Source organism: Uranotaenia lowii, chromosome 2 (assembly GCF_029784155.1).
Source record: "Uranotaenia lowii strain MFRU-FL chromosome 2, ASM2978415v1, whole genome shotgun sequence".
NCBI classification, from domain to species: Eukaryota; Metazoa; Arthropoda; class Insecta; order Diptera; family Culicidae; genus Uranotaenia; species Uranotaenia lowii.
This window is the reverse complement of record NC_073692.1, coordinates 406,502,354-406,524,032: the sequence shown is the minus strand read 5'-3', so window position 1 is coordinate 406,524,032 and position 21,679 is coordinate 406,502,354. Positions and strand designations below refer to the sequence as shown.

At 30.9% G+C, this 21,679-nt stretch overlaps 2 protein-coding genes across 2 annotated transcripts in view; one reads left to right on the top strand and one right to left on the bottom strand.

The window, feature by feature from the left end:
- Window positions 1–21,679, top strand: part of LOC129744512 (beta-1-syntrophin) — a 216,026-nt gene that overhangs the window by 107,219 nt on the left and 87,128 nt on the right. The window lies entirely within an intron of this gene.
- On the bottom strand, window positions 10,798–11,446 carry LOC129744514 (uncharacterized). The gene is made up of 4 exons (XM_055737077.1): window positions 11,359–11,446; window positions 11,234–11,293; window positions 11,013–11,171; window positions 10,798–10,949 (listed from the first exon to the last, which is right to left on the bottom strand). The coding sequence occupies exons 1-4, from the start codon at window positions 11,360–11,362 to the stop codon at window positions 10,843–10,845; spliced, it is 330 nt and encodes a 109-aa protein (XP_055593052.1). The 5' UTR covers window positions 11,363–11,446; the 3' UTR covers window positions 10,798–10,842.

The following is a 21,679-nucleotide window of genomic DNA, read 5'->3' as shown; positions in this document are numbered from 1 at the left end:
ATGTTGGAGGCCCAGTAGATATAACGGAGTCAGGATGATCCTGTCAGGTTTGATCTGTGGTGAATCGGAGACTGGATACGCAAGGAAGATGTTAACTCCAAACTTTTAACTAGTACTAATACTAGTACTAGTACTAGAACTAGTAACAAAAATCCACTACCCGAAAAAAAATATCTTAAATAAGAAATAATTTAAGGAATTTTTCTGAAAGAATAGCTGATTTTGAATATGCATTTCTTTATATATTCAAAATCTGACTATTCGGTTCAGTTTTCTAAGTTCTGTGAAAAACATATTTCAAACATAAATACCATGTTTCTTGCATTTTCACAAAAAAGCGATGCTTCAACAATTGACCTTCAACATTTGTAAAGCCGTTTTTTTTACATAGGTGAGATATGAGTTCGATTCTCACCGACTATGAATAATGCAAAGAACTATCCAACGAATTATCCAATAGGCTGAAAATCCCAGACAATGTTTTCTTGTCTCGCTTGAACCGATAGCTCGGGTCTTTAAGCCCCTGACGCGAAAGCAAACCGATCATCTTTGGCACAAGGCACAAAAAGGCCATTACGGATAAAACACCTATTGCAGTAATTTTTGGTTCTGTTGAAACATAATTTTTAAACTTTTCAGCTGTTATAAGGATGCTGCATACATGTAGGAGTAAAAAATACTACAAAAAATTCTATTTGTTAAAGTCATAAAAAATAAAGGTTTGGATTGGTGATTACAATGATGGCAAAAGCGTGATGCAAAACAATAATATTCCAGCTTCTAACACGAGATTTATAAGGCGCCTCTTTGATTTGAGGCGCCTCCTCGGCCAGTGGCTTTGGCGTAGTGGTTAGAGTGCAAGTCATCTACGCTAAAGTTCATGAGATCGAATCCCGGTCATGGCATACATAGTACATTTTCTGTGGACTGGTGGTTTTAGCATTTGTAAAATGCTAGCCATCATAACTTCGAAAAATGTACGCTTAGAGTTAAGGAAAGAAGATCTCTTCAAAGAAACATGAAGTTTCACTGAGATCCTATGTGTGTGTGTGATTTGGAATTTGTTACATCTTACCCCAGACAGGTAACTGAAACATAAAAAACGTTTATTTAAAAAAAAATGGTGATTGTCTGAAAAATACTTTTAGACCAACAATGTTGGTATAGAATGATGAAAACAAGTAAAAAGTTTGCAGGTGATATCTTTAAGTCATTCTGGATAGAGTTTTTTGCGGAATCGAAATATCTTAAAATTTGTACATTTATTACTAGATTTTTCAAATTAATCATCATCATCATCATCATTTCGTTATTATTTAATTATATTGAATTTAACATTGAATCAGTGCTGTGGTACACAAATTTTGCATCTAACCCCACTGTTGCATGATACCCCGTTTAACGGTATTGAATGATCACGAATCAGTTACCAATATCGAAAAAAAAATAAAGGACTGCTTCTAACGTAATGATTCACTTTATGTAGAAGCTTTGAAGGACATTTTCGATGAAAGTGGATTCAAAATTAATTACAAAACCTTGTGAAAGCGACCTAAAACACGTTGTAATTTATTGTAAACTTAACTTTAACGAACCTCACTGTTTTCATTCAAAATCCGTAAAATTTCCACTCAACCATTTCATTCGAATCATGTGATAAAGCAATGAATATTCCTTGCAACAATCTAAACATTGTCTTAACCAAAAATTTCTGAAATTATATCAACCCGGAATATAAATCCCTTGAAAGTGATAAGTTATGAAAAAAACTTTTGAAAAAATCAGATTTCCTTGTCTGATGTAGTGTATCAGCTGGAATTCTCAATCCAATGTCCTTTAAAGTTAACAGAAACATCTATGAAAATACATTTTCATATTTAGCTCAATCAAAATGTATACTTCTCATCATCTATCCCCTTCAAAGTCTCTTAGGAAAACAAATGAGCATAAACTGTCGAAAAAATGGCTCTTGCTGGATTTTCAAAATTTGTTTTCCGGATACATGAAACTGATGTAAATCAAAAATTTTTGTTTTTGTCGTGTTCATAGAATAGAGTTTTTCTGTGGAGAAGGAAATGTTCCTTTTTCATATGACATCAACAACTACAGGAGGATGCAGGGATGAAAAAAAATCGTTTATTAGCATTGCTGGAACAACTGGATTATCCAATTCAAGTCTACCCAGACTGACCTTTTACTTCATCGCCTCTAAATGGACTTTGGTGAGATTGTTTTATTTTAAATCGTTGATCTTCTAATATAATTAAATAAATATTTATATTTATATATGTACTTTTCTCATCAATACTAAATATTTCTCATGGAGTATTTCGCATGTTAACATCCTTTCCTAAACCTATCTGATACAGCTTTATGGGTTGTATGAGTTCTCTGCACCTATAAAGTTAAATTTGCTGTTTTCGATAATCCCATCTATGATTACATCGACTTGTCACGGTGTGCATTTTGGTACCACACTGATCTTCAAGAGGAGCACTTGGAATGGATATTGGTTTTCGATATTTATTAAGGCATCTTTTTTCGCTTTTGTACTTCAAAGCCTATTTTTTCTATTGTTGATTTTGATATTTTTGTAGTAAATTAGTTTGTTGAATATTTCTTTCTACAACCTCTTTTTCTAAAACTTGCTTTAAAACAATAATTTTCGAAATGATTAGAGTAATCACCGAAATACTCTTCTGTTATATAGTGTGTTTCAAATGTTTTCAAGTCCCGACAGCACACTGCAAATTCGACGAAATTTGTTCTGCAGTGATGGATACTGGGCAATTGGCTTATCTTTTGGATCAATTTTTAAAACGCAATCTTCTTCAGGCGACCCAATGATATGTTGAGAAAGTCTGACATCATCACGAAGTCGTGACAAAAATTTATCCATTTTGACTTCCAAAATCTTAGTGCATTTGGTTCGCTTCAGATCTTTTTAACCATCTGAAAGTATTTTTTTTTTCACTGAATAATTCACAAAGTTTAGTTTTTTCTTTTAAAAAACAACTTTTGTTTTTAAAAAAAATATCGTTGAAGTAGATTTTTTGACTTTCAGTACTTTTTCACTTGTAATTTTAAACATTTCAAAAAAAAAATTTCCTAAGTTTTGATACACATTAACATTATCTCAGAGCTAAAGTTGAATATATATTTTTTGTCAAGATTGTTCAACTATGAAATTGAGATACTATAACCGTTACAAAAATTAAACTCGTCACATATTAGTCGATTTGTTGTCGTTTTTTTCAGACCCCTCATTTAGACGGGGTTTATATTTCGTCTCTTCTACCTTACCAAGTTTTTTTTTCTCGAAAATCAACACTGAATGGTTGTAATTATTAGACCAAACTGTCAATAATTTTTCATAAAGCATGAAATAATGACTGAATAAAAAATTGGTGCATGCCCAGTTTTTCTTATGTTTTTAAGCTTCTTTAAGCTGTAGCTTAAACTGCTAATCAAACTTCCATTAATGTAGATTGTAAGATAAACGTAGTTTAAAGCATAGTTCATAAAAAGAAAGGTAGAACAATGATTGGCTTGGTTTATGCCAATTTAAGTGAACCCCGTCTAAAGGCAGGTTAGGGATTTAGCGAATTGATTAAATAAAATAATGCCAAAATTTTAAATTTTATTTATTATAAGCGATTGAAATAGTAAGCATAATACTTTTCATATCGTCGTACAATGTTTATTACGTTCATGAACATTTAACAGCTAGTTCAATACTCAGGTTATGTTGGGTGGTCCAAAATAAGTCCCTGAGGAATGAAGAAGGACCTATTTTCGACATGCGTCAAATTGGCATTAAAACTAGATGTTTCGGTTCTTCGAGCTTTGCAAACTAGTTTTCAAGTGTTTTTCATAGCTTTGAACATGTTTGTAGTTGTTAAATTCATCACAGCTAGGCAAAAAACTTCTTGGAAGTTGACTCCAATAATGGCACCTCCTCCTGAAATGAGCTTGATTTGGCCCAACTGTAAAAAATCAAAATTCTATTTTAAATTTTCTTTTCCTTATCAGCATATTGAAATGAAATTTCAGATATGATTAGAACCATAAGAAGTAGCTTTAACTATACTAGTTCAAAATTTTCATGATTAACATGATTTATGAGGGAAAAATTGGAAAAATCTGCAAGGTGGTCCAAAATATATACCTGGTCCAAAATAAGTCCGTTACCCTATTCATTGAATTTTTTTTATAAATATTGCATTAAGCAGGCATTTTTTGTCCTACATTCAACAACCACACGCATAGCCAGCATATTTCGAGATTTAGTATTTAAACAATCAATTATTATTTTACTGAACATACAATTTAGCTATCTGCTTAAGTTATATGTACAAAGAGCTACGATGACAGACTTATGTTTTATATCTGGTGAAAGAAAATTCTCTATCCTCATATTTACTTACATGTTCTCCAAATAGATTCCTATGGAGTTTTATATTTGAAGCAGGTACGGTGGAACAGTGTGGATGCTATTATCCACTTCGTTCTTGAAATTTTCTCATCAGTTGAAAATTCAGTTTATTAAGAATTTGAAATCAAGAATTTTTTTTAAGGCGGCTTATTATTAACAAATTTTTACTATTTGTACACGTTTAATAGTTATCGACATTCACTGCTCTTAATCTACTCAAGTTTAAAATATTTTCTATAAGTTTCTTTTGAAAGTTAGTCTGAAAATGTATTTGACCGAAAAACCTTCAATCAAATCAATGGTTTTCAAGCGCTAAAACTAGGACATTTGAAGCAGCTTGATCTTTTATTGTTGTTTAATCAATAGAAAAAAAGTATCGGTACAATAATCTTTAAGTCTCAAATTCGATTATTAATTTTTTCAATTTTTTTTTATCAAACTAATGATTTTTGGTTAAAGATTTTTTTTTTTTAAAATCACTTTACGATCCTTGTGTCATGCGTGTCTCACAGTTGCAAAGGCTTAAGATATTAATATGCCCACACAAATTTTCCGAGGTCTAGATTCGGAGAAAAATTTTTGTCTTGGATTTTAGAAGATCACTTTTAACCGTCAAAAATTAAGTATTTAATGTCTTTATACATACGTCTTTGAAATTATTTTATCCCAGGCTGCCTTCAAAATTAATTTCAGTCCGTTTTGTTGGATCCCATAAATATTCCCATCACGACACCGTTAGTCAACTGTTTGTCTCCGGAGCTGCCAACATGCCACATCCGATCAGAATCGACCGACCAGCCAATATGCTATGGATGTCCACTTGAAGGTAGCTATCTATCTATTGCTCTTTTCTAAAGTTATAAATTTTCTTTCCCAAAAAAAGGGGCAACCCGTCCAATCTGCACCGATGTTTGTCTAAAGCGACAACGTCACGATGATGGTTGGATTGAACCAAGTTAGAAAAAAAAAACCAACGAAAAACTGCAATCATCTGAAATCTTCTCCCGAATGTGGCCACAGGCCGAGGGATGGTTGGTTTGTTCCATATTTGCTTTCGATGACCGGAGAATGTCGCAGTGCCCGATTTTTTAAAGGGTGGTTCAGAGGACTGATTGAGAAACAGGTTATTTGCCGGGATATTTCTTTATTTTTCTCCAATTAGGTGAGATTTTTTTTGCCGAATTGACCTTCTGATGAGTCAACAAAATTTTTGAAAAAAAAAATCCAGAGAGACACCCTAAATTATTCCGGTATGGGTCAAATTTAGCCAATCGTCGTCGCAGCCAGGAATTTCACCCCCGTTCTTACATTCTTCCGTATGTGTCATCGCAAACAGTGAGAGTCCTTCCTTGGGGGAGGACAAACTGCAGCACCATTTGGTTGGCCTTCCGTCTTTTGGCCGCTAACTTTCGGCCGGCTGGGTGTGATACGTTCCTATGTATGTATCATCAGGAAGAAAGAAGCCCCAAATTGCAACGTCACCTCGCATATAAATACCGACCAGAAACGAGAAACAGTATGACAGACAGAGAGAAGGTCAGAGCGAAAGGACGTGGCAGGAATATTGATGCTCAATTCTTGTCGGCCAACCATTCTTCGAGCCTCCCACAAACTTCCGGACTTCAGGACCTCCCCCCGGATCAGGACCAGCAGCGGACACAAGTCGATATCTTTGTTTGTTCATTTTTCAGCTTCATTAATCTTGAAGTCGAGTGTCTCGTTTTGGGGCCGACTTCTGTCTGCTGGACAGAAGTTGCAGTCCGAGTCCGTCGTTTTCAAATCAGCAGATATTTTTCCTTCAGCAGAGAGTAGAGATTTCCAGCATCCCTTGATTTGTATGTGGGAGTAAGAAAATGGCAACGAGGGTTGATGTTAAGCAGTAGGTGTTATTTGATTACAGTTTTGAAGCGTCTTTTCGACCCACAATGGTTGTAAAATTGTCCTGCGAGTGGGTGCAAAACTTTGTTAAACGTTCTTTGTGATTTATTTTCCCGGAAGGTTACGTTCAAGGAAACTACTTCAAATCAATGTATTTAAACGCCAGAAAATTTCAATCGAAGTCAGAGGTTTTAAACCATTCTATTTGTGCAACTTCATAGTTTTTATTTGTGACATTATTAGCAAATAAGTTTCAAAAAACATGACCTTCACAAAATTTAAAATAAATTTGATCGTGTAATTTATTTTAATTTGATGCCATTTTTGTGATTTTGTGTCGTTTGTAAGTAAATTTTAAGTCAATTTTGTGTCACTTTTGAATCATTTCTGTGCCATTTTGCATCATTTTTGTGTCATTTTTGTTTCTTTTTTTTTTATTTTTGTTTTATTTTTGTGTCATTTTTGTGCCATTTTTGTGTCATTTTTGTGTTATTTTTGTGTCATTTTTGTGTCATTTTTGTGTCATTTTTGTGACATTTTTGTGTCATTTTTGTGTCATTTTTGTGTCATTTTTGTAACATTTTTGTGTCATTTTTGTGTCATTTTTGTGTCATTTTTGTGTCATTTTTGTGTCATTTTTGTGTCATTTTTGTTCCATTTTTTTGTCATTTTTGTCATTTTTGTCATTTTTGTCATTTTTGTCATTTTTGTCATTTTTGTCATTTTTGTCATTTATGTCATTTATGTCATTTTTGTCATTTTTGTAACATTTTTGTAACATTTTTGTGTCATTTTTGTGTCATTTTTGTGTCATTTTTGTGTCATTTTTGTGTCATTTTTGTGTCATTTTTGTGTCATTTTTGTGACATTTTTGTGTCATTTTTGTGTCATTTTTGTGTCATTTTTGTGTCATTTTTGTGTCATTTTTGTGTCATTTTTGTGTCATTTTTGTGTCATTTTTGTGTCATTTTTGTAATTTTTGTCATTTTTGTCATTTTTGTCATTTTTGTCATTTTTGTCATTTTTGTCATTTTTGTCATTTTTGTCATTTTTGTCATTTTTGTCATTTTTGTCATTTTTGTCATTTTTATCATTTTTGTCATTTTTGTCATTTTTGTCATTTTTGTCATTTTTGTCATTTTTGCCATTTTTGCCATTTATATCATTTTTGTCATTTTTGTCATTTTTGTCATTTTTGTCATTTTTGTCATTTTTGTCATTTTTGTCATTTTTGTCATTTCTGTCATTTTTGTCATTTTTGTCATTTTTTTCATTTTTGTCATTTTTGTCATTTTTGTCATTTTTGTCATTTTTGTCATTTTTGTCATTTTTGTCATTTTTGTCATTTTTGTCATTTTTGTCATTTTTGTCATTTTTGTCATTTTTGTCATTTTTGTCATTTTTGTCATTTTTGTCATTTTTGTCATTTTTGTCATTTTTGTCATTTTTGTCACTTCTGTCATTTTTGTCATTTTTGTCATTTTTGTCATTTTTGTCATTTTTTTGTCATTTTTTTGTCATTTTTTTGTCATTTTTTTGTCATTTTTTTGTCATTTTTTGTCATTTTTTGTCATTTTTTTGTCATTTTTTTTGTCATTTTTTTGTCATTTTTTTGTCATTTTTTTGTCATTTTTTTGTCATTTTTTTGTCATTTTTTTGTCATTTTTTTGTCATTTTTTTGTCATTTTTTTGTCATTTTTTTGTCATTTTTTTATCATTTTTTTGTCATTTTTTTGTCATTTTTTTGTCATTTTTTTGTCATTTTTTTGTCATTTTTTTGTCATTTTTTTGTCATTTTTTTGTCATTTTTTTGTCATTTTTTGTCATTTTTTTGTCATTTTTTGTCATTTTTTTGTCATTTTTGTCATTTTTGTCATTTTTGTCATTTTTGTCATTTTTGTCATTTTTGTCATTTTTGTCATTTTTGTCATTTTTGTCATTTTTGTCATTTTTGTCATTTTTGTCATTTTTGTCATTTTTGTCATTTTTGTCATTTTTGTCATTTTTGTCATTTTTGTCATTTTTGTCATTTTTGTCATTTTTGTCATTTTTGTCATTTTTGTCATTTTTGTCATTTTTGTCATTTTTGTCATTTTTGTCATTTTTGTCATTTTTGTCATTTTTTTGTCATTTTTTTGTCATTTTTTTGTAATTTTTTTGTCATTTTTGTCATTTCTGTCATTTTTGTCATTTTTGTCATTTTTGTCATTTTTGTCATTTTTGTCATTTTTGTCATTTTTGTCATTTTTGTCATTTTTGTCATTTTTGTCATTTTTGTCATTTTTGTCATTTCTGTCATTTTTGTCATTTTTGTCATTTTTGTCATTTTTGTCATTTTTTGTCATTTCTGTCATTTTTGTCATTTTTGTCATTTTTGTCATTTTTGTCATTTTTTGTCATTTTTGTCATTTTTGTCATTTTTGTCATTTTTGTCATTTTTGTCATTTTTGTCATTTTTGTCATTTTTGTCATTTTTGTCATTTTTGTCATTTTTTTTGTCATTTTTTTGTCATTTTTTTGTCATTTTTTTTGTCATTTTTTTGTCATTTTTTTGTCATTTTTTTGTCATTTTTTTGTCATTTTTTTGTCATTTTTCTGTCATTTTTTTGTCATTTTTTTGTCATTTTTTTGTCATTTTTTGTCATTTTTTTGTCATTTTTTTGTCATTTTTTTGTCATTTTTTTGTCATTTTTTTGTCATTTTTTTGTCATTTTTTTGTCATTTTTTTGTCATTTTTTTGTCATTTTTTTGTCATTTTTTTGTCATTTTTTTGTCATTTTTGTCATTTTTGTCATTTTTGTCATTTTTGTTATTTTTGTCATTTTTGTCATTTTTGTCATTTTTGTCATTTTTGTCATTTTTGTCATTTTTGTCATTTTTGTCATTTTTGTCATTTTTGTCATTTTTGTCATTTTTGTCATTTTTGTCATTTTTGTCATTTTTGTCATTTTTGTCATTTTTGTCATTTTTGTCATTTTTGTCATTTTTGTCATTTTTGTCATTTTTGTCATTTTTGTCATTTTTGTCATTTTTGTCATTTTTGTCATTTTTGTCATTTTTGTCATTTTTGTCATTTTTGTCATTTTTGTCATTTTTGTCATTTTTGTCATTTTTGTCATTTTTGTCATTTTTGTCATTTTTGTCATTTTTGTCATTTTTGTCATTTTTGTCATTTTTGTCATTTTTGTCATTTTTGTCATTTTTGTCATTTTTGTCATTTTTGTCATTTTTGTCATTTTTGTCATTTTTGTCATTTTTGTCATTTTTGTCATTTTTGTCATTTTTGTCATTTTTGTCATTTTTGTCATTTTTGTCATTTTTGTCATTTTTGTCATTTTTGTCATTTTTGTCATTTTTGTCATTTTTGTCATTTTTGTCATTTTTGTCATTTTTGTCATTTTTGTCATTTTTGTCATTTTTGTCATTTTTGTCATTTTTGTCATTTTTGTCATTTTTGTCATTTTTGTCATTTTTGTCATTTTTGTCATTTTTGTCATTTTTGTCATTTTTGTCATTTTTGTCATTTTTGTCATTTTTGTCATTTTTGTCATTTTTGTCATTTTTGTCATTTTTGTCATTTTTGTCATTTTTGTCATTTTTGTCATTTTTGTCATTTTTGTCATTTTTGTCATTTTTGTCATTTTTGTCATTTTTGTCATTTTTGTCATTTTTGTCATTTTTGTCATTTTTGTCATTTTTGTCATTTTTGTCATTTTTGTCATTTTTGTCATTTTTGTCATTTTTGTCATTTTTGTCATTTTTGTCATTTTTGTCATTTTTGTCATTTTTGTCATTTTTGTCATTTTTGTCATTTTTGTCATTTTTGTCATTTTTGTCATTTTTGTCATTTTTGTCATTTTTGTCATTTTTGTCATTTTTGTCATTTTTGTCATTTTTGTCATTTTTGTCATTTTTGTCATTTTTGTCATTTTTGTCATTTTTGTCATTTTTGTCATTTTTCTCATTTTTGTCATTTTTGTCATTTTTGTCATTTTTGTCATTTTTGTCATTTTTGTCATTTTTGTCATTTTTGTCATTTTTGTCATTTTTGTCATTTTTGTCATTTTTGTCATTTTTGTCATTTTTGTCATTTTTGTCATTTTTGTCATTTTTGTCATTTTTGTCATTTTTGTCATTTTTGTCATTTTTGTCATTTTTGTCATTTTTGTCATTTTTGTCATTTTTGTCATTTTTGTCATTTTTGTCATTTTTGTCATTTTTGTCATTTTTGTCATTTTTGTCATTTTTGTCATTTTTGTCATTTTTGTCATTTTTGTCATTTTTGTCATTTTTGTCATTTTTGTCATTTTTGTCATTTTTGTCATTTTTGTCATTTTTGTCATTTTTGTGACATTTTTAGGCCATTTTTATTTTATTTTCGTGCTTTTTCTGTGCTGAATTTTTCATTTTTGTTATTTTTTATCATTTTTTATTTATCAGGATAAGTTCTCAAAAAGTTTGGAGTACAAGCTTGGGTTGCCATTTATTTTATTGTTTATTTTTATGTTTATTTTGTCCATTAAACCTTTTCAAGAACGAGTACACTTTTGGCGTTTGGTGGCTCGGTCCAATTCGCACTTTTCGTAGGCGTTACACTTGACGTTTCCGCAATAAGTTCCGGTTCCTTCCGATGGATCTAGACGAGGAAAAAACTTGTCTAGTTAACTTTAAAAAATCGCTTCTTTATACGAACACTCACACTTATTCTCGATTTGCGCCAACTGGGCAGAGCTTACGCAGGACTTATAATTGCACGCATTCGGACAGCACTGGCCACCGATTGTGCTACATTCGACGTCGCTCAAACACTTCGGGGTACAGGTTTGCACATTTGAGGCCACTGGGCACTGACCGAAAGCTAGAACACGAGATCGAATTGATTTTTTTCCGTCTTAACATCCTTAGTAGAACAAAACTTACAGGCCGCCTCAGTGATAGCAATCAAAGCCAAAGCCAAGATTCCGGCAATGAAAAATTTAACTGCAAGATGCAAAAAAACATGATTTTGAGTCTGAATAGGTCACCTAGTAATCTTTAGAACTCACCCATGATGGACCACTTTAAAAAAGAATTAGCAAAAAAAAGTACAACGCTTCCCGATCAACGGGTTCTGAAAAACTGCTGTGTGGAACTGCCAACGGTTGATTCTAAAATGAAGATGCTGTTGCCTCACCCAAATCGATGGCCCAGATTGGATGGCGAGAACCTGTTTTAGGCGAAATATATTGAAAATGGCACGCAACGGAGTGAAAGAACGAAAATAAAATAATGTCCCTGAAGCGTTGAACTTCAAATTTTGCGATATAAGATTTCTGATTCTGCTTTTTGACATTGGCAATAAAATGAGTAACATAACTTTGTAACCAGAACCTTCTGAACCAGAACCTTAATGCGTGTTGCATGCGGGTACGCTTTTTGGCATCTTTGACATTTGGTCATTTTAATCATGTTTTTTCATTCTAAAATTCATATTCTTCCAGACACTTCCAACACCCGAAAATGCTGAGGATGAAACAATTCGTTGGTTTCCTGAAACTTTCCATGTTTTTTTTGCTCATCAGAACCTAAGTTTTTAACGTTTCATGTTGACTTTCGACTTTTTTTTTTCGAAATATGAATTTTGAAAGTTTTTCACTGAATCAACTGACAAGACATACAAAACACTTTTTGCTATCTTCCTAATATCCAGTACCTGTAACTCAATCTAGTAAGACGTTGCTGTTATTGACTGCAGACAATTTCCGCCCCAACCGCTCCCCCAGTTTGGCTTTCTCGAGCTTCCCAACCCCAACTTGGATCAAAAAATATATCGAACGTGTTGCGACCCTCGACCTGAAGTACCCATCTGTATAGGGAAGGTCGAATCATCGATAGGTATTGGAATATTCTCTTTCCTTCGAAGGTGAAACTTTTCAACAGTCACTTACCAACTACCATCTATTTTTGAGCTGAGCCAAGAGGAACAAATCCCTTGAGGTAGGAAATCATACTCTACATATCTTGGATAACCCACCTGAAGAAAAAGGAAGACAAACGAGATGGAAGACGAAGGTGTCTACACTTGACTACATGTGGCTGACTATATTGCTGTATTACCTATCCTGCTCATGTAGTTTGCTTGTAAGAAGAAGGAAAACGACTCGAAGCTGCTCGAAGGGAGAAAGTTTAAAGTTGGTCGTCCACTTCTTCGCTTTTGTTTCTGATCCTTCGGTGGCCCACAAAGACTGATAAGTTATGAAGTGAGAATGCCCTTTGGAGTTGCGGGGGTGTAGTTTTCCACCCTCGAGTGGCAGTTTCGGTCGACGACTGCTTGTGTTTGGGATACATTTCGATGATTTAGATCGAATATTGCAGATACTTGGTCTTACATGCTTGAAGATTGAAATCAAACAATGAATCTTTCGTATTTTCTCTTCAAGTTTCAATTTTGTTTCTGGAAAGCTATCTTCTATTAATTTATGACTTATCATCTTTAAACATGTACACAAAATGGCAGCAATCATAAAGATCCTAAATTTTCTAAAAATAATTCAAAATACAAGAAATCGTTTAAGCTTTGAAATATTTCTGAAACTACTATTACACAACAGCAGCCAAATCGTTCATGTGAGTCAAGAAAGTCAAGAAAGTCAAGAGAGTCAAGAAAGTTAAGAAAGTTAAGAAAGTCAAAAAGTCGAAAAAATCAAGAAAGTCCAGAAAGTCAAGAAAGTTTAGAACGTTAAGAAAGTCAAGAATGTCAAGAAAATCAAGAAAGTCAAGAAAGTCAAGAAAGTCGAGAAAGTCAAGAAAGTCAAGAAAGTCAAGAAAGTCAAGAAAGTCAAGAAAGTCAAGAAAGTCAAGAATGTCAAGAAAGTCAAGAAAGTCAAGAAAGTCAAGAAAGTCAAGAATGTCAAGAAAGTTAAGAAAGTCAAGAAAGTCAAGAATGTCAAAAAAGTCAAGAAAGTCAAGAAAGTCAAGAAACTCAAGAAAGTCAAGAAAGTCAAGATAGTCAAGAAAGTCAAGAAAGTCAAGAAAGTCAAGAAAGTCAAGAAAGTCAAGAAAGTCAAGAAAGTCAAGAAAGTCAAGAAAGTCAAGAATGTCAAAAAAGTTAAGAAAGTCAAGAATGTCAAGAAAGTCAAGAAAGTCAAGAAAGTCAAGAAAGTCAAGAAAGTCAAGAAAGTCAAGAAAGTCAAGAAAGTCAAGAAAGTCAAGAAAGTCAAGAAAGTCTAGAAAGTCAAGAAAGTCAAGAAAGTCAAGAATGTCAAAAAAGTTAAGAAAGTCAAGAATGTCAAGAAAGTCAAGAAAGTCAAGAAAGTCAAGAAAGTCAAGAAAGTCAAGAAAGTCAAGAAAGTCAAGAAAGTCAAGAAAGTCAAGAAAGTCAAGAAAGTCAAGAAAGTCAAGAAAGTTAAGAAAGTCAAGAAAGTCAAGAATGTCAAGAAAGTCAAGAAAGTCAAGAAAGTCAAGAAAGTCAAGAAAGTCAAGAAAGTCAAGTAAGTCTAGAAAGTCAAGAAAGTAAAGATAGTCACAAACTTCAAGAAAATAAAAAAAAGTCATGAAAATCAAAAATCTTGAAAAGAATCGAGGAAATCAAGAAAATCAAGAAAATCAAGAAAATCAAGAAAATCAAGAAAATCAAGAAAATCAAGAAAATCAAGAAAAGTCAAGAAAATGAAGAAAATCAAGAAAATCTAAACATTCAAGAATATCAAGAAAATCAAGAAAAACAAAAAAATCAAAAAAATAAAGCATATCAATAAAATCAAGAAAATCAAGAAAATCAAGCAAATCAAGAAAATCAAGAAAATCAAAAAAATCAAGAAAATCAAGAAAATCAAGAAAATCAAGAAAATCAAGAAAATCAAGAAAATCAAGAAAATCAAGAAAATCAAGAAAATCAAGAAAATCAAGAAAATCAAGAAAAACAAGAAAATCAAGAAAATCAAGAAAATCAAGAAAATCAAGAAAATCAAGAAAATCAAGAAAATCAAAAAAATCAAGAAAATCAAAAAATCAAGAAAATCAAGAAGATCAAGAAAATCAAGAAAATCAAGAAAATCAAGAAAATCAAGAAAATCAAGAAAATCAAGATAATCAAGAAAATCAAGAAAATCAAGAAAATCAAAAAAATCAAGAAAATCAAAAAAATCAAGGAAATCAAGAAAATCAAGAAAATAAAGAAAGTCAAGAAAATCAAGAAAATCAAGAAAATCAAGAAAATCAAGAAAATCAAGAAAATCAAGAAAATCAAGAAAATCAAGAAAATCAAGAAAATCAAGAAAATCAAGAAAATCAAGAAAATCAAGAAAATCCAGAAAATCAAGAAAATCAAGAAAATCAAAAAAATCAAGAAAATCAAGAAAATCAGGAAAATCAAGAAAATCAAGAAAATTAAAGAAATCAAGAAAATCGAGAAAATCAAGAAAATTAAGAAAATCAAGAAAATAAAATAAAAACCATAAACTCAGAAAAAAATCAAGAAAAATAAGGAAATGAAAAAAATCAAGAAAATGAAGAAAATCAAGAAAATCAAGAAAATAAAGAAACTAAAAAAAATCAAGAAAATCAAGAAAATGAAGTAAATCATGAAAATTAAAAAATCATGAAAACCAAGAACCTTCAGAAAATCAAAAAAATTCGAGAAATTCAAGAATATCAAGAAATCGAGAAAATCAAAAAGATCAAGAAAATCAAGAAATCCAAAAAAATGAAGAAAATCAGGAAAATCAAAAGAATCAAGAGAATCAAGAAAGTCAAGAAAAACAAGAAAATCAAGAAAATCAAGAAAATCAAGAAAATCAAGAAAATCAAGAAAATCAAGAAAATCAAGAAAATCAAGAAAATCAAGAAAATCAAGAAAATCAAGAAAATCAAGAAAATCAAGAAAATCAAGAAAATCAAGAAAATCAAGAAAATCAAGAAAATCAAGAAAATCAAGAAAATCACAAAAATCTTGAAAATCTAGAAAATCAAGAAAATCAAGAAAATCAAGAAAATCAAGAAAATCAAGAAAATCAAGAAAATCAAGAAAATCAAGAAAATCAAGAAAATCAAGAAAATCAAGAAAATCAAGAAAACCAAGAAAATCAAGAAAATTGAGAAAATAAAGAAAGTCAAGAGAATCAAGAAAATCAAGAAAATCAAGAAAATCAAGAAAATCAAGAAAATCAAGAAAATCAAGAAAATCAAAAAAATCAAGAAAATCAAGAAAATCAAGAAAATCAAGAAAATCAAGAAAATCAAGAAAATCAAGAAAATCAAAAAAATCAAGAAAATCAAGAAAATCAAGAAAATCAAGAAAATCAAGAAAATCAAGAAAATCAAGAAAATCAAGAAAATCAAGAAAATCAAGAAAATCAAGAAAATCAAGAAAATCAAGAAAATCAAGAAAATCAAGAAAATCAAGAAAATCAAGAAAATCAAGAAAATCAAGAAAATCAAGAAAATCAAGAAAATCAAGAAAATCAAGAAAATCAAGAAAATCAAGAAAATCAAGAAAATCAAGAAAATCAAGAAAATCAAGAAAATCAAGAAAATCAAGAAAACCAAGAAAATCAAGAAAATTGAGAAAATAAAGAAAGTCAAGAGAATCAAGAAAATCAAGAAAATCAAGAAAATCAAGAAAATCAAGAAAATCAAGAAAATCAAGAAAATCAAGAAAATCAAAAAAATCAAGAAAATCAAGAAAATCAAGAAAATCAAGAAAACCAAAACTTTGAAGAATATCAAGATAATCAAGAAAAACAAAAAAATAAAGAAAATCAAGAAAATCAAGAAAACCAAAACATTCAAGAATATCAAGTAAATCAAAAAAAACTAAAAAATCAAGAAAATCAAGAAAGTCGAGAAAATCAAGAAAGTCAAGAAAATCAAGAAAATCAAGAAAATCAAGAAAATCAAGAAAATCAAGAAAATCAAGAAAATCAAGAAAATCAAGAAAATCAAGAAAATCAAGAAAATCAAGAAAATCAAGAAAATCAAGAAAATCAAGAAAATCAAGAAAATCAAGAAAATCAAGAAAATCAAGAAAATCAAGAAAATCAAGAAAATCAAGAAAATCAAGAAAATCAAGAAAATCAAGAAAATCAAGAAAATCAAGAAAATCAAGAAAATCAAGAAAATCAAGAAAATCAAGAAAATCAAGAAAATCAAGAAAATCAAGAAAATCAAGACAATCTAGAAAATCAAGAAAATCAGGAAAATTAAAAAAATCAAGAAAATCAAGAAAATCGAGAAAATCGAGAAAATCAAGAAAGTCAAGGAAATCAAGAAAATCAAAAAAAAAACAAGAAAATCAAGAAAATCAGGAAAATCAAAAATTTCAAAAATTAAAAAAAAGCAAAAAAGTCAAGAAAATCCAAAAAAATTACAAAAATAACAAAGTCAAGAAAATCAAGAAAATCAAAAAAATAAAGAAAACTAAGAAAATTATTAACAAAAAAAATCACGAAATCAAAACATGAATCAAGAAATCAAGACCTTGAAATGCATTTTATTTTGTTCAATATTTTAATTTTCTTAAATTTGTTATTTTTTTCGTTTTCCTTTAGATTTGTTTTTTATATTTTTTTGATTTGTCAAGAAGATCAGGAAGGTCCGGAAAATCCAGATTATCAAGAAATTGAAGAAAAGATCTAGAATAAAAAAATGAATATAAAAATAATTTAAAAATTAAAAAAAAAACCATTTTAAGATCAAAAACAAACGTCAATAATATTCAAAAATTTGGAGAAAAATTTTAGTCAAATAAAGATGGAATAATTAATCATAAATAGTTAAATCAAAAATAAATTTAATGAAAAATTAATAAATTAAATGAAAAATATTCTGTTAATGTTGAAATCTTTAAAACTATCTTTATCTTTTTAAGGAAGTTCCACAAGCGCTTATTTTGTTTGTTTTAACATATTTCAAACAAAACATTTACATTTAAAATGTTATTTGAAGAAAAACCTTCTCCACAAAATTTCACATAAATAATTCGGTTTTCACAGAACTGTTCAATTCCGAAGGTTCCACAAGCTTATAACAAATGGCGATACCCTGCAGGACGTTTTACGACACCCGAAACCTGTCATCCAATAGTTTATCGCAGTCTGTGTCCCGGTGAAAGACCGGAGCCACACTATATTTTCATCGATTGCCTTAATCATAACCGATGATTCCCAAGCCGAAAACTTACGATTTGAGCTGGCTCCCCGCTCCCATCTCCGCATAGCCTCAAAATCTTGGCATCTGGCATGCTCCAAATCCCAATCATCCTAAAGTTGGCGAAATTATGAAAATAACCTTTTGTGTGTGGTTCTCTTCTTAGTTTGGCAGCCGGAGAATTTTCCACCCAAGGGTTTCGTGGGTTGGACCCATTCGACAAATGCCAGGCAGGAGAAGGTACCAACTGTTTTTGTTTACCTTTGGCCCCGTTCATTGATGGAGTTCTTTGGCTTCGGTTTGGTTTCTTAACCCAACACGAAAGAAAGAAACACACAAAGAAACACGGCTCTGGAACTCTGGAATCCAGACCGAACCGCAACGGAAAATTTCCCATAAACTGGCAGGTTTTATTGCGCTCCTTGCGATAAAATCAAAACTCTGCCGAGTTTCTGAACCTAACCAATTGTAGTAAGGAGGGGTTTTAAGATTGGGATTTTCCTTTACGAAACTGGTTGAATGATTTCAAACTAAATTTGGTTTACCAGAAAATTAAACTTTATGACTCGATTAAGTTACTTTTACTATATTTTCTGTACTTACTAAATGATCAGAAAAATATTTATGAAATTTTTTTTATGAAACTATTTTATCGGCTATATCGGTGAAATTTTATATTCTTTGAGAAAGAATATTTTTAGAATTGAAAGAATATAGACGGATAGAAGATTATAATAAGGTAAAAGATGTTGAAAATGAGCAGAAGGGTAATTTTAATTTGAAAACTTTTCATCACATTTCATCGTTTTGTTCCTCACGGGCCTACTACCACAGACTAATACAGACATGACTCTCCATAGAAAATTCTTTCTAATTTTTCGCAAAAGTTGACTTAAGTGATTCCACTGCCATCTGGTATCGACATTGCCCTTACCATAGAAAACTTCAAAAATGTTCGAAGTAGCCATGGAAAATTTTGATCAGTCTAAAAATAAACAAACACAAATTTGGTGAAAAAAGTGAAAATGTTCTCCATCGTTGCCTTTCTCAAAGTACTCCAAATTATCTGATTCCGTAACAGCGGAACATCGAAACATCTTCCGGGAATACGCAGCAAAAGGATACATGAGGGTAGTCCAAAATTGTAAACTCTTACATTTCCAATGCTCAAAATTTGTATTTTTTAGGTGAACCTAGTGACACGACTGATGGTCGGCAACGTACCAATCAACCTAAATTCCAAACCAGTCAATTTATCGCGCTCAACCCGGTTTTTTTCTACGACTGGGATACCAGCAATCATCGGACAACCGATCATCATCCATCGGACTCCTCAAACAGTTCTCATTACCAGCCGGTATTGTTTCTGGGACAACAGCAGATATACGAGAAGGAGTATTCAATCCGATCGGATATTACAGAACTGCCGAGGAATTATTTGGAGTGGATTCCGACGCAGCAGCTGAATTCTGCTGTGCAATTTTGAATTGGTTTGGCAATGTTAGGAGAGCCGTTGGAACGGATCGAAGGAAAAAAGGTGCGTTATGGTGTGGCCCTGCCAGAGACAATCAGGAAGAGATTGGTAGTGAGCCTTTGAGTGGGATCAGTGTAATGCGAAAAAAAGACTCCAACACTTGCTGCCGTGTTTCTATTCGGCAGGAAGGATGTTTGCCACTCCAATATTTCTCATTTGTTTTCACTTTATGAGTTCTTGCGTTTTAATTCTTTGGAAGTTATTTACACTCAACCAACAAAAACAATCATTCCATGGCAACCTACATTTCAATTTCAAAAATTTGACCAAAAAAATCGCCAGCTTCGATGGTGTCAGTTAATTTTTTGCGATCATCGCGCCTCTGGTGCCGACATTGCCCATAACATTTGCGAAAACTGAAAAAGAGTGTCCTGTCTGTATTAGTCTGTGCTACTACCTTGCAGTGGTTGGTACTGATAGAGCTGTAGCAACCACCACACAATATTAGGCCTAGCGTGGTTCGTCCCACAAGCGAAATTGTAATTAGAGAATCTTGACTGGGACCAAGTGAAGACGCTGGCTCCGGATCGTCAACAGTGGAGGTCTTTTACCACGGCCCTATGCACCGGAGGATCGGCGCGTGATCATTAAGTAAGTAAGTAAGTAAGTATTAGAGAACAACTTGTGTTAAAATTTACGTTTAAAAACATAGGTACACGTTGTTTTATTCAAATAATACTCTAATATTACCTAGAAATGAAAAAAACATCCTAAAATATGGTTAATTTAAATGTATTGGTATCAACCTAATAATTTTCAGGGCCTAATTTTGAATTGAATTTAATAGAATACTGAAGGGCACTATACTGCCTCTACTTTCATAACAGTCCCATATGCAAAAACAAGCAATCGAGAAAATCAGCTTTTTCTGTTTTGGAATATATTTTTCAATTATGACCATTTCTTTCAGCATGAACGAAAATCGTTTGATGGAATGTGTTCTAGGTTGTCATAATGAATCGTAAGACCTGAAATTTTAGAAATTGGGCCATCGGTAACGGCGGGAGCACCATTTTATTCGTTATGGGACTGTTATGCGAGCATATTTGAGACCTTTTTCAAATCTACTCGCATAACAGTCCCATACAGAATATGTTTTGCTAACCAAGCTACTTTCTAAAACTTAAATTTGATCATTTTTGAACTTCTAAATGCAGTTATCAGAAAAAGAAACACACTTTTGGAAAAAAATCGTGAATTCTACATTGTAAGTTGAATCTATCTACGATTTTGATTGCATTTGTTAGTTTTTTGCTCAGAAAGACATTCCTTCCTTCTACTGACCTGCCTTCGAGAACTAGTGTACATAATTCGACATCAAGTGAGTTTAAATCTTTTTTGAATGATTCGAAGCAATAAATCAAAGACTATTTCGCCGAAAGAAGCATTGAAAAGTAACCAAATCCGTGATATTTCACATATGGGACTGTTATGCGGGTATATTTCATATGGGACAGCCACAAGTTGATATTTTTTTCAAAATTTCTAGAAAAAAATCTCTTTTTCTATTGTTTTATATTGAAGCCCTATGTTCAAAATGACGAACTGTCAGGGTAGTTGAAAAATGACGAAAATTCATATGGGACTGTTATGCGAGTAGGGGCAGTATAGACAGCTTAATAGAGAGGACACATTCTTCTCATTCATTTGTCAGAAACCATCTTGGAGAAAAGTTTCAAAAATAATATAGAACTAAGAATATATAAAATAAGTGTTAACATATATTTCAGAAAATTGGCTCACCTCTGGCGGAGTTCAGTGCTATATCACTCTAAGCATAGGACATTTCATTTTACGAAACTCTATTACGTTAACGAATGGAAACTAATTTAAATTGTATGTATATTTTCAAATTGAGTTACAACTCAAATCTTGACAGACCAAGGTTTTTTTACACTGTTTTCAGGAATTAACACGGTTTTTTTACTCGGATTTAGCGAATTAACACGGTTTTTGAGAGAAAATATTCTAAGTCCTTTTTAAAGGAAAACACTTAGAACCTTTTTGAAACTAAGAAAATCTTAGCTCTGAGACTAAGAAAGTGATACATGAGACCAAGGACCTGAATCAAAGCAATCGAAAGATTCCTTTTAATTCAACCACGGTAAATGAAAAGTTCATATACCAGTATTTCGATAGCAACTTACTACCTTCTTCAGTGAACGTTTTCGATTGATGAATGTGTATCGTCAGCTGACAGGCGAAAGAACGATGTGTGTCGTGCATTTCTTCGTCTGTCGGCTTCGCTCTCTGCCCAAATCACCACTCACCGTACCTAACGAGCCTATAGTAAACAAAGAGACGAAATGTCACGATTGGAATTTTTCCTTTTCTGTCAGTGTCATTCCAATCGAGCAGAACCAAGCAGTCTTAAAAGCAGCTCTACAGCAGGGTTGCAAGCTCATTATTTGGAAAGGGATCAGATGGCGCCTCTTTGTTAACAGTCTCTTTAACCGTACCTACTCGGAGAGCAAACAAACACGTTTTGCTGGACGCGCTGCTTGTAGTTCTAGAAATTCAGGAATGATTTTACGTTTATAATTTTCATATTTTTGTGAAATCTCACAGCGTGATTTGTTGCACCTCACTAGAATGTAGATTAAATTAGCTTTCCAATGAATATACTTTTAATTGGTCCAAACAAAGTAAAAGCACTGAAAATCCGGGTACAATCTGACGGTTGACCACAATAACAGATGAAATTTCAA

Excerpts from the sequence above, each read along its gene's own strand:
- LOC129744514 (XM_055737077.1), bottom strand. Across the intron at positions 11,172-11,233 it reads TGCTATCACTGAGGCGGCCT|CTTTCGGTCAGTGCCCAGTG; the intron begins GTAAGTTTTGTT and ends CTCGTGTTCTAG. Across the intron at positions 10,950-11,012 it reads GGCGCAAATCGAGAATAAGT|ATCCATCGGAAGGAACCGGA; the intron begins GTGAGTGTTCGT and ends TTCCTCGTCTAG.